General features: G+C 35.6%; 3 protein-coding genes across 3 annotated transcripts; 1 reads left to right on the top strand and 2 right to left on the bottom strand.

The window, feature by feature from the left end:
• Window positions 1-375: 375 nt before the first annotated feature.
• On the bottom strand, window positions 376-1,359 carry LOC135079154 (small ribosomal subunit protein eS17). Its single transcript, XM_063973742.1, has 3 exons — window positions 1,278-1,359; window positions 983-1,134; window positions 376-642 (listed from the first exon to the last, which is right to left on the bottom strand). The coding sequence occupies exons 1-3, from the start codon at window positions 1,278-1,280 to the stop codon at window positions 396-398; spliced, it is 402 nt and encodes a 133-aa protein (XP_063829812.1). The 5' UTR covers window positions 1,281-1,359; the 3' UTR covers window positions 376-395.
• A 1,818-nt stretch (window positions 1,360-3,177) lies between these two features.
• LOC135079396 (46 kDa FK506-binding nuclear protein-like) lies at window positions 3,178-8,511 on the top strand. Its single transcript, XM_063974052.1, has 8 exons — window positions 3,178-3,415; window positions 3,757-3,923; window positions 4,400-4,554; window positions 4,856-5,072; window positions 6,107-6,277; window positions 6,496-6,668; window positions 6,750-7,020; window positions 8,107-8,511. Exons 1-7 carry the CDS (start codon window positions 3,178-3,180, stop codon window positions 6,829-6,831), a joined length of 1,203 nt encoding a protein of 400 aa, XP_063830122.1. The 3' UTR covers window positions 6,832-7,020; window positions 8,107-8,511.
• Window positions 8,512-9,523: 1,012 nt separating this feature from the next.
• Window positions 9,524-9,994, bottom strand: LOC135079395 (UPF0729 protein AAEL015238). Its single transcript, XM_063974051.1, has one exon. It carries the CDS (start codon window positions 9,903-9,905, stop codon window positions 9,627-9,629), a length of 279 nt encoding a protein of 92 aa, XP_063830121.1. The 5' UTR covers window positions 9,906-9,994; the 3' UTR covers window positions 9,524-9,626.
• Window positions 9,995-12,189: the final 2,195 nt, after the last annotated feature.

Below are 12,189 nucleotides of genomic sequence, written 5' to 3'. Positions count from 1 at the left end.
GGCGGCAAGAGTAGGTACAATCAGGTACAAGGGCGGTTCCAAAAAAGCTCTAGCATGTTACAAAAATTTTCACGAAAAGAATTAATTTCGTCAATTTTTTAACTTCTATTTAGTTTTAGAAAGTAGGTAGATTGTGTTTGCATGGCTTTCAATATTCCAGGCTTATAATAGGACAAGTAGACTAGATTAGTCAACCATTAATTAAAAATTTTTAGTAGATACTTGAGCCCAGGACCCACTAAATAATAATATTCTAAGATACCTAGGTATTTAGGTATAAAAAAATAAATGTCCTAGTGTAAACATAAAGTATGGTCCCTAATCAATGGTCAAGATGTGAATTTAAAACAATATCTATGAAATAAAACACAGAAGTAGCTTAATTAATTAGTTTATTAATTACGCCTGCCACCATATCCACCCTGTGTGGCAGGTTGCGTCAACTGCAGACCGTTGATGTTGTTAAAGTCCAGCATCTTCAACATGTCCTTGGTGTCGGGGTCTACCTCAATAATGTCGTGCTCTAGGGCAGACACTTCAGGGACGTAGTTGTCACGCCTCTCACGCTCCTCTTCCTGCAGCTTGATGGAGATTCCACGGACTTGGGAGTGTCGGAGACGCCTCATCAAATGAGTGGTAAATCTGTAAAACGGTATAATAAAAATTAATTTGAAAAATACCACTGGTTACAATCTGGTATGTAGAATCCATGATTATTTAGAAAAACAACAGATTTAGTAACAGCTACATGACAATTTATAACATCTAAGAACTATGTAGAAAAATAGGAGAATGGTGTAGAGAAAACAATAACATACAAGCCCATACAAACAAAAATTAAAGATAACACAATTTTAGATAGGTGACTCTACATTTAATTCATAGCAACCAGTTAATTTATTTCTGAGCTTAATTACTACAAAATGAGATTTCAAAACAATAAATAGGTACTAATAAATTTGAGGTTACTGTAAGTACTCACCCAGCAATTTTGTTGCGCAGAGGCTTGGTAGGAATGATAGCGATTTCCTCACATATCCTTTTGTTGGTATCAAAATCAAGGGTAAGCCTTGTGTAATATTTCTCGATGATGATCTTAGCCGCTTTCTTGACGGTCTTAGTCCTGACACGACCCTAGAAATTAAACACAGAAGTCGGTAAATAATCATCTGGACGCACATTTTACATCAACAACATTTTGTAGATAGTTTTACGGTGCAGAAAAAAGAAAGATTGTAAAGATTTCTTTAGATTTTCTAATAAATTTCGACATTTACCATGGCTGAAACACTGTTCTCGTCTTTTGACAGATAACAAAAAGAAGTGAGAAACGTCAAGATGACATAATAACTGAATGTTTTTTTTAACCTGTAACAACCATGTTTCTCTATGGTTGACGTTTCTTTATAATGCAACGGCTATAAGCACAACATTTTTATACCATTGACTTTCTTCTACTATCCTCTGACTGATTCTAAACGCAAACAAAATGATTTTTTGAACAAATACAAACAACGAAGAGTATTTTCTTGTTCTTATATATCATAAAAGGTTGCGAAACAATGGTCTGTATACCTAAGCTGTATACGCTGTACTTAATTAAAGTGAAAAAGTATCCGTTAATTAATTTGTGAATGAATCAACTTTAGAATACCTACTGAAAAAGCAAACGCTAAAAGCACCATAACTATAAAAATGAATTAGTCCGTCTAGCATTGACCGGTCGTTAAGGAAAATAATGCTTGGGCGAGCGTAGGCAGAGAATAACAGTTTTCTCTGTCTACGTGGGCGAGGCCTTTTTGATAAGCTTTTTGTCATTTTCCAGCAGTAGACGTGAGTAGAGATGGGTAGTGGGTAAAAACCCATTTCACCCGATTGGGTTAAAACTGGGTGATTTGGGTAAAAACCCGGTTTTTACCCATTATCACCCATTCTGGTGGGTGAAAACCAAAATAGCGTTTTTTTAAAGTGAGAAGTGGTATTTGTTGCTAAGGGGGCGTTCTAGCGTTACGTAATGCAATCTGGGGGGAGAGGAGGTCTTGAAAAACGTTACAATGCGTTACAGTGGCGGAAGGGCGGTTCGATTACAAGTTTTTAAGCAGAAGTACTTTGTAGTTGGTGTTGTTATTTGTAACTTTATACCGTAATGTCATCAAAGAGAGAGTTTGGCATCTTTGGCAGCCCCCCTCTCCCCCCCCCCCCCCTCCCCCTCCATGTCCTTGCCATGATCACAAATTATTGTGTTCCTACTAAATTTCTTCTAAATCGGTTCAACGATTCTTGAAATAACACCATTTTATAAAATAATTGGTCACATCATCATAACGTGATCAATTTTACGTTTTGGCCACAATATAAATGCATATTAGTGTTAAATTTGACTTATTACTTATTAATCAATAAACTTAAATGAGAAAAATTCAATAAAAATAAAGAAAAGATACCAATTGAAATAATTATAAAATTATTTGTTTTCACCCGGTGTAAACACCCACGGGTGGAATGAAACGGGTTTTTATTGGGTTTTTACCCTCATGTGGGTTTTTACCCGGGTGGAAACCCATCTCTAGACGTGAGTGGCTGAAACGAAGAAACATTCAATTGAAAACTCAATATAAATTTAAAATCGGTTTTTTACATCCCTAGTTATGTTTCAGCAGAAATCTTTCTTCTCTATGGTTCTTTCTTCGTTTCGTTGTGTCTTCGGCGGTCCGGTAAATGGTGGAATTTGCCGCGTTTCGTAAAATCCACGTTTTTTCAATAAATTGTTCACCTGCTTTTGGATAATTCTGTTCTTTGGAAGTTACGTGGAGCCTTGAACAGGCTTACTATTTAATTAGAATCAGTGATATTCAAATTTGCCAAGATGTTTTGGGGTAAGTTAACCGGCAAATGTATCACCACGTGTTGTCGATTTCCATGCCCCTAGCTTTTAAGATTTAACATAATTTTACAATTCTAAAGCTTTAAAGTCAATGGAACTTGAGTGTAATCCTGTCGCACGTGATAATTCATTGATTTCATTGTTTTGAATGATTAGCTGTCATGACATGGTTGGTCCCGTGCATGCTTCGGCTGTGATAACGTTTGAAATAAATACTTTTAGTACTCCACACGTTATAAGCACATTAGTTTTGAGATGTTCTCTCGTAAGTTCTTGAGTCATGTCTGGATATAATGTTTTTAGGACTGATTATGGAACCGAACAAGCGGTATGCTCAAGTGGTGGAGAAACCCTTCCACATATCGCAGGCCGCTATCGACATTTCCACCGGTGACAACGACCCCTGCCAAGTTATGGTGGTGGTAGATGGCAAAAACTTCCTGGTGTGCACACTCCAGAAGACCAAAAGTGTGCAGGTGCCACTTGACTTGTACTTCAAGAGTGGGGACTCAATAGCTTTTTTGACCAATGGTGAGTATATTTTCATGTTGAGAATTGCATAATAAAATTGCAATCATAATTTTATTATGCAATGCAAAGTTCCCCTAAGTTTAATTACCATGTAGCATTGGAATAAGATGTAAGTTTTTTATTATCTGGTTCAAATTTTGATAGATATTTTACATACATTAAATTTCATAATCAAAATTGTTATTAATTAACCTGTGATAATAAAATTAAACACTCAGCAGTATGAACTGACAGATAAATGATGCTGATTGATGAACTTGCACAATGTTTTGTAATGAAATACATGATTTTCTTTCTTCCCTGCTTAATTTGATCGAATGTGACATTATTATTCTCCACAGGTAAATGCAACGTTCATTTAACTGGATATCTCGACCCTGAGTACGAGGAGTTGTCGGAGGATGATGCAGAAGAAGAGGAGGAGGAGGAGCCCGCGCCTGTGGCCCCTGCCAAGTCCAAGAGGAAGCTGGAGAATAGCAACGATGCTTCGGCAAATAAGAAAGCCAAGGTTGGTTCACCTAATAACTTAGGCAACTTGTATTTTTATAGTTTACTCTATCATGCAATCAGTCAGTAGACTATGAGCAGATTTTTTCTGTGAATAAAAGCTATGAGAGCAGAATCCTCACTGGGAGTCCCTCCATGATTTATTCTGGCTCTTCATATCCAGAATGTGCCATTGTTTCAGTCGCCTCCTAGCTTCAGGGATAGTGACTTGCACGGCAAGTTGGTTCGGGTATTTAGACAGCCTCTTTTTGTATCTTTGACTCATATTTGTGATGAGGCAACTTTTACCCATATAATTTTACAGTTCATAATATTTTATCTTTGAATACAACCTTGATTACAACTTTATTAGAGTGCAAATTGTATTAGAATCATTGAAACTATTTTAACTGGTAGGAAGCAAAATTGCTTGTCAATTTTGTAATGGTACTTATTACATTACAATTATTTTAAAAACATTCTGTGTTTTCATTATAGAAAGACAAAAAAGCAAAAGCAGCTGCAGACAGTTCCGACGACGACGATGATGATGAAGAGGACCAACTCCAAAAGTTTCTGGACGGTGAAGACATTGACACAGATGAGAATGATGAGTCATTCAAGATGAACACATCTGGTGAAGCAAGTGATAGGTAATGTTGCTTATTTCTGTTTTTTATACCTCTATAACTATGTTAAAATTTATTTGTTACAATTTACAAACATGCCAAATATACTATTGCTATTTTGATTATTTTATATTTAAAAAAAAGAAAGGAAAATTTTATAAACAACTAGCATTCCGCCGCTTCGTCCGCGTGAAAAAAGAGCTGTTTATCGCCTCTCGCCTTCGATTTCGCCGTAAAAACCATCCTTGGATTGCAACGAACGAGTTATGCGCTTACCAACACATTTTGCAGTTAATTTCTATAATATACTCACAAACCATTACAGCGATGAAGAAGAATCGGATGAGGAAGATGAGGAGGCCGAGGACGAGGAAGAAGACGACGATAAGTCGTCCGACGAGGCGGAGAGCACGCTCGACACCAGCAAGGAAGAAAAGGTGGACATGTCCAAGCTCAGCAAGTCGCAGCGCCGCCGCCTCAAGAAGAAGCTGCAGCAGCAGGGCAAGGAGCAGCCACAGGTCAACGGCGTAGACAAAGCTAAGGTAGGATATATTTGTCTCGGTCTTGTTTTGGCTACAAACTAAAGTCCGGTCGCCAAGCAAGGAGGAGAAGGTGGACATGTCCAAGCTCAGCAAGTCGCAGCGCCGCCGCCTCAAGAAGAAGCTGCAGCAGCAGGGCAAGGAGCAGCCACAGGTCAACGGCGTAGACAAAGCTAAGGTAGGATATATTTGTCTCGGTCTTGTTTTGGCTACAAACTAAAGTCCGGTCGCCAAGCAAGGAGGAGAAGGTGGACATGTCCAAGCTCAGCAAGTCGCAGCGCCGCCGCCTCAAGAAGAAGCTGCAGCAGCAGGGCAAGGAGCAGCCACAGGTCAACGGCGTAGACAAAGCTAAGGTAGGATATATTTGTCTCGGTCTTGTTTTGGCTACAAACTAAAGTCCGGTCGCCAAGCAAGGAGGAGAAGGTGGACATGTCCAAGCTCAGCAAGTCGCAGCGCCGCCGCCTCAAGAAGAAGCTGCAGCAGCAGGGCAAGGAGCAGCCACAGGTCAACGGCGTAGATAAAGCTAAGGTAGGATATATTTGTCTCGGTCTTGTTTTGGCTACATACTAAAGTCCGGTCGCCAAGCAGATAGAATTTCGCACAATGATTCCAGCTACCCATCCTCATCACTGGCGCGTAATTAATTGCTGTCGCGCTCGCACACACTGCGGCCACCCGTCGCACAGTCGCGACAGCAGTGATAAGGATGGGTAGCTTGGGGTCATTGTGCGAAATTCTGTCTGCTCGGCGACCAGACTAGATTTCCAACTAAAATTCACCTGACAATTATGTCAGCCTAAAGGCTATAGCTATATCAGAGATTCTGACTGGTTATTCAAGCTGTCCATTGAAAAACCCTTCGCTTTATTCATTTGATTGGCAGTAAATAAATCACTTGATTTTAAAGTGAGACAAGGTGATTGAGTCCATGAAATTTTTGAAGTTTTAGATTTAGTTAGTTTCCAGTTTAGATTTTAGAAAGACTAAACTGGAAACATTATTAATGTAATCTAAAGTAATATATTTTTGTTTTATAGAAGGAAAAACCAGAAGAAAAGCAAAAGGCTGAGAAGAAGAAGCCAGATGCCAAGAAAGACAGCCAAGATGCTGGTGACAAGAAAGAAAAGAAGACCCTCAGTGGTGGAGTTTTCATTGAAGACACCAAGGTTGGCACTGGAGCCCCTGCTAAACCAGGCAAAGTGGTTATGGTTAGTTATCCTTTTTATACTAATACTTTATTATAACTGAGCTACTATTCATGCCTAAAATTTATAATAATTTTGAATGTTCTTTCACCATTTTAATTTGTTCTATCTAAATGGCAAAATGTCTTCCGACTGACCTCTTTTTAAACTTAAATGTTGCAATGCAAATTCTGTATTTGACTAGGTTGTAGTATTTAATAGTAAAATTAATATTTGTACAGGTGTACTACGAAGGTCGTCTGAAACAGAACAACAAAATGTTTGACAACTGCATTAAGGGGCCTGGCTTCAAGTTCAAGCTGGGAGCTAAGGAAGTCATCACAGGGTGGGACGTAGGCATCGCTGGCATGAAAGTCGGAGGCAAGAGGAAGATCGTCTGCCCACCTGCAATGGCGTAAGTGATTATCTAATAATTTATTATGATTTTATTTTTCAAAAATTATAGTTCTAATAATTTGTTTGTTATCTGTGACAGGTATGGAGCCAAAGGATCCCCTCCAGTGATTCCACCAAACTCAACATTAGTATTTGATGTAGAATTGAAAAATGTAAAGTGAAGTGTTCTATAGTCATCAAAAATAGAGTATGCCAGTGACGATGAATGTGAAATTGTGAAAAGTTGTTATTTGGTTAAATTGTTGAATGGTTGCCATCTTGTTGGATTGATGCAGGTACACGCCGGAAGTTTTGAGCCAACATGTCGCATCTGCAACCATTTCATTTTATACAAATTTACATTATTTTGCGTTAACCTCGTAAGCCCGGATGTGCCTCAGAAGGAACTGAAACTTTGTAGTCAGTAACGCCGAGACATTTTCGGAGGTGATTTCGAAGTATCGCCGGATGTGCCATCAGAGGAACTAAAACTTTAGCGATAAATTTAAGTTCAAAAATTCGCGCCAATCGAAAAAAAAGAGTGATAGTCTATGGCTTAAAGTATTCAAAATCAGGTATCCGAACTTATTAATATAAAAAAAACAAAATGTCACTGTCAAATTATCATTTTTCTTTGACAAGGTGGTTCGTCCGAGAAGACATGATGTGCGATTAATTTTTTTTCTTCACGTAAACGTAGTTTAATTGCAAAACTGACCAGTATAATTTAAGTTAAAATACTGCTAAACAAGCAAAAAAATTATTTTTCCCAATTTGAAGTAGTTTTGTAAGATTTTTTTCGTTTGAAAATAAAAGTTCTTTGCAAGGAACATTCGGTCTTGATGGTGAAAGTTTTATTTTTGTATATTTTTTCTATTGAGATGGGATTGAGTATTGGACGTTTAAAATTATGATATGATTGAGAAAATTTACCATGAGAACGTTCTGATTTTTAGTTTAGTAAATATTATAATTAACATGAATATTCACTTTACTTCTTATACATTTTAACCTATCATTAGTGTATGTTATAAAACCGATAGTACTTTTAAAAGTACTAATTATGAAACATTAAATAAAATTAAAACCGTTGTTCCTTTTCAGTTACATTTATTAATATCGTTATTGTATCTTTATGTAGTATTAATTTATTAAGAAGGTTACATTTATGTTTTACTTTAAAGTATAATATACAATTTATTTACTTTTCCTTTTTAAAGTCTGTAATACCGAATGTTCTTTTAAGAGAAAACATTTTTTTATAATTTTTCACCTAAAATAAGCTCTATGCACTATTATATAGGGCCCCTGAAAATATGAATGCAAAAGAAAATCTCTAACAAAGAATTTTTTTTACTCGAAGTGCTCGGCGTTTACTACTTCAAATTATTCGTTCTTCTAAAAGCACATTCGGCGATACTTAGAAGTCGACACAATTTACTCTTCGGTCTTACGAGGTTAATAAGAGTCTATAAGTTGGTTACTAATTTTACTCGTTTTTTAATTGGTAATATCACATTTATAGTTGCAGATGCGGCCATATTCGCTATTAACATAAGCTCTGTAAAAATAAGTTAGTATGTAAGAATTGAACTGGACTTTTTACTAAGAATGATTTTCCTCAATTTGCTGGTCCATAGATAGTTTGAATATTTTATGTATTATGCAGCTTTTTAAGTTCTGTTCTATTAATATTTTAAGTTGACACTAACAATAAAAATTAAGCACACAAAACAGTATTTTGTGTTACATTTCATTAACTTCTAATATTGTTTCTAGATGATGTGACATATTTTTACTGTCTGACACTGCATCAGCTCGTATAATCAAATAAATTCATAGCCATTAAGTACCTACTTTAATTCCGACTATTATTGTTAAGTATAAATAATAAGTGTCATAGTTATTATTATTATCACTCATCCTACTTTTGGTTCTAATGTAGAATTTAGTTTTATTTCAGTTAGATCTACAGTGTTAGTCAGCCATATACATACATAACTATACATATGCAATAGTATCAATAATATTTATTTACCTATGGAATTTCATTGTACAAATATTTCACACAGGTTTGCCTTGTAGCAGTAATACAAATTCTATCTAATTGTGGAAATAAAGTTTAAAATTACATACTGAAGAAATCTTTTATTTCATATTAGTAATATTATCCAACATGGAAATAGGATATCCCTATTGAACATTGTATTGAACAAGGTTTTTTGAACATTAAATCTACTGAATATTTTTCTTAACTTGAAGCATTTTAGCCATGTTTACATTGGAATGTAAAAGCATGTTAAGATAAGGGATCCAAATAAACTTAATATCTAAATCTGTGCCTGTATTATTCAGATTCATCTTATTTATATTAAATCTTTAATGCCAAAAAAAATTTATTAATTAACTTAATGCCATAAGGAATTCTCTGCCAGTTAACCATCTTCTCATAATAAAATAGTTAAAAATGAAAGAACTAGTTATGTTCATTGTTTATTGAAAAAATAAATAGTTATTTACATTGAAATTCTGTGCCTACTCTATTATAATAAGATTTTGTGTGTGGATATCACAAAATAATAGATACTAATACTCATATAGCAACATAATTATAATAAAGCTAAACAGACAAATTAACAACAACCTTTTAATATATTTATTCATCAATAGTTACATTGTTTTTCAGACAAATACAGGTATTAAATCTTGGAAAGAGACATTCTTTTAATTTCTCTTTGGAGCATAAGTTTAAAAATGCCTAACTAAATAATACATTCATGGTTACAACAACACAGTTTATAAAGTCCTTGTGGATTCTTGCTATTATTTTTAAAATAAATCTACCTATACCACCCCAAACTTAACTTTTGTAACTTTAAAATATTTCATTTTTCATTAGTTATCTAGTCAGATACGAAAATATAAATGCATTGAAGGACTACCACCAGAGTAAAGGCTAACGAGCGTTTGCTGTGTTTTAATCTGCTTTGAGCCTCGCGTCAGAAGTAGGAGCAGTGTCATTGCAAGGATCAGCTGATACGTCATCTGGTTTATTTTCTTCTAGCTTTTCTTTCTTCCCAGACCCTCTGCTAAAGGCGCAAACTCCTCCTTCACATTTAAACGGGAACTCAGTTTTCACGTTTCCGTCAGCATCTTTAACGGCCCATGGATTCCAGAAGCGCAGCACATAAGGCTGAATAAACTTATGCCATAGAAATAACAACACGGGAATGATGAAACAAGGAACACACACCATGTTTGTAAATTTGGTTGGCTCCACAAAACTAAATGCTTTTTTGATATCACAGTGCTATATGTAGTTAGTGCACGTAAATAAAATTCTATAGATTTCGAAACAGATGGAAATGAGTAAATTCTGCGATCGAAAATCAGCACAATGCTTGTTTTCCTTCAACTTTAGTTTTTTCTTCTTCTTCTTCTTCATTTATTGATGGCGATGGACTTGTGTTTTTTCGCCACTGGGGGCACACTGTTCCGCCAATGTCACGTGCGCAGCTTTTACACAATGTTAAAAATAAATATAAAAAATAATAATTCAACTGCAAAACTAAGCGGACTTATCGTACCTAAAACAAAAAAGACATCACACACAATCACAAAAAGACATCACAAAACAAACAATACACAAAAATTTTGTACAGCATGGATTGGGATAAGGGGATAAGGGAAAGGGTTGGGAAAAGCTTTTTGTGACACAAAAAAAAAAAAAAAAGTCACGGGAGATTTGGATTGAATTTCGCAAGGCCAAATTAAAAGCTACCTACCTACAAATTAATTTTGTTAACATTGATGAATAACAAGGGAATTTAAAATAGGGGAGTTAACTTTAGTTTTTTCACCACTCCACAGATTTTTTTGACGTTGACGTCTGCCATAATTTTTGACAGCTTTTTTTTTAATTCTTTTTTTTTTGTAATAAAATGCAAAGGAATATAATACTATACAGCCAAGTCTTCGGAAATGATATGGATAAAAAAATATTACGAGGGTAGGTTAACACGGAATATCAATCTTGTTCTTCATGAATACAATAAATAACCAACAACTAAAACTAATATTTCGTTATTAAAATATTAAATAATTTTCGTTGCTCTTGGCCCCTTGCCATTTGATCGGATAATTTATTCTTCTTCAGAGCAGTCTCGATGGACTAATTTACTGAAGCAAAGGGGCTACTACCCTACGTGCCTACGTATCGTTACAAATTGCGTCCTGTAGTAAAGTAAAGGTCATCTTCTCCCGCCCGAGGCACCAGGGATTCTAGCCATTCGGATGCAATCTTTGAAAAAATTCATAATGTGTCCCTCCCTTGTCTTATCAGAGACCCATCAAATAAAATATTAAACCCGTAGTAGATATTTGAATACAAACGTGTCTCTAAGGGAGAAGCCACACAGTGCGGTGTGGTCGCGGCGTCCTGCATATAAAATACAATGATATGCCAGACCGTGCGCCTAACACCATGGTGTACAGTAATGCGGCAAAATGATTGCGGTGGCGCCGCACCGTGTGGCTTCTCCCTAATGACCCAATAGTGTGTCCCCAAAATTGAACCCATGACCCCATTAGATGAGCATGAAACACATCGTAATAGTAACGAGGCTCTACATAATATTAATGCGAAAAAATAAATCTTTTGCGGTGTATTTGTAACCCTATTATTCACGATGTTACTTAGTTGGTTCATGACTTTTCTTCTCTGTCTGCTTCTCCTCCTCTCTCATTAATTATGATAAGGATTTAAGAAAAATAAATTATTAACTAAATGTACATTTTAATATAGTCGCTAGTTTAATATGTAAAAATATTTCAAGTCAGCAAACAAAAAAAAAAACATGTTTTGGAATTTATAATGTACCTATGTAGTTCATTGTTACAAGATAACAACAACAAGACACAACTTTTATGTAACTTTATAAACTTTAAAATTATTTATTACTTTAAAGAAATATCATTCTTAACTAAACAATAATAACAAAAAATATTTATTTAATGCGAATTTGGAGTTAACAAAAATAACAAAACTTATAATAATGTTTTGAGCAATAACAACAATGTTAGTTTAATCTAGTGAGTTAAACATAAATCTAAACAAACTTCATTCAAATTAATGCACAACAGTTTAAGACATAGAATTGAGAAAAAAATCCATGACCGTGAAAGGCACCGCAAAATCCGCAAACGGCGTTCCGAATCCTACAATGTATTATGCTATCAACAATCTCTACATGTATTGTATGGTCCAAGTAGGTAAGTAGTTAGAAGTTGGGGGTTGTGGTATCATTCCATTAGGAAAATTGTCTCTATTAAGAGACTTTTCATCATGCTACCGAGTTCTGTCACTTCTGAAGTTCTGACCGATTGCAAGGCCGAGTGGCTAAGTATACCTTCACGCGGTGTAACAATCCTACGTAGTAGTGGTAGTGGTAATGCAGTTTAACGTTGCGTGCAAAAATATTCTCGCCGAGGAATTGCAGACGGTAGGTGCCTTCATGTAACAGCACGATATAATGGCATGC

Source organism: Ostrinia nubilalis, chromosome 16, assembly GCF_963855985.1.
Source record: "Ostrinia nubilalis chromosome 16, ilOstNubi1.1, whole genome shotgun sequence".
NCBI classification, from domain to species: domain Eukaryota; kingdom Metazoa; phylum Arthropoda; class Insecta; order Lepidoptera; family Crambidae; genus Ostrinia; species Ostrinia nubilalis.
Note: the sequence above shows the minus strand (reverse complement) of the source record. Positions and strands in the feature narration are given on the sequence as shown.

Excerpts from the sequence above, each read along its gene's own strand:
- LOC135079395 (XM_063974051.1), bottom strand. The coding sequence starts at position 9,905 with ATGGTGTGTGTTCCTTGTTTCATCATTCCCGTGTTGTTATTTCTATGG.
- LOC135079396 (XM_063974052.1), top strand. The coding sequence starts at position 3,178 with ATGTTTTTAGGACTGATTATGGAACCGAACAAGCGGTATGCTCAAGTG. Across the intron at positions 4,555-4,855 it reads TCTGGTGAAGCAAGTGATAG|CGATGAAGAAGAATCGGATG; the intron begins GTAATGTTGCTT and ends AAACCATTACAG. Across the intron at positions 6,669-6,749 it reads GTCTGCCCACCTGCAATGGC|GTATGGAGCCAAAGGATCCC; the intron begins GTAAGTGATTAT and ends TATCTGTGACAG.
- LOC135079154 (XM_063973742.1), bottom strand. Across the intron at positions 643-982 it reads CTGCGCAACAAAATTGCTGG|ATTTACCACTCATTTGATGA; the intron begins GTGAGTACTTAC and ends ACCGTTTTACAG.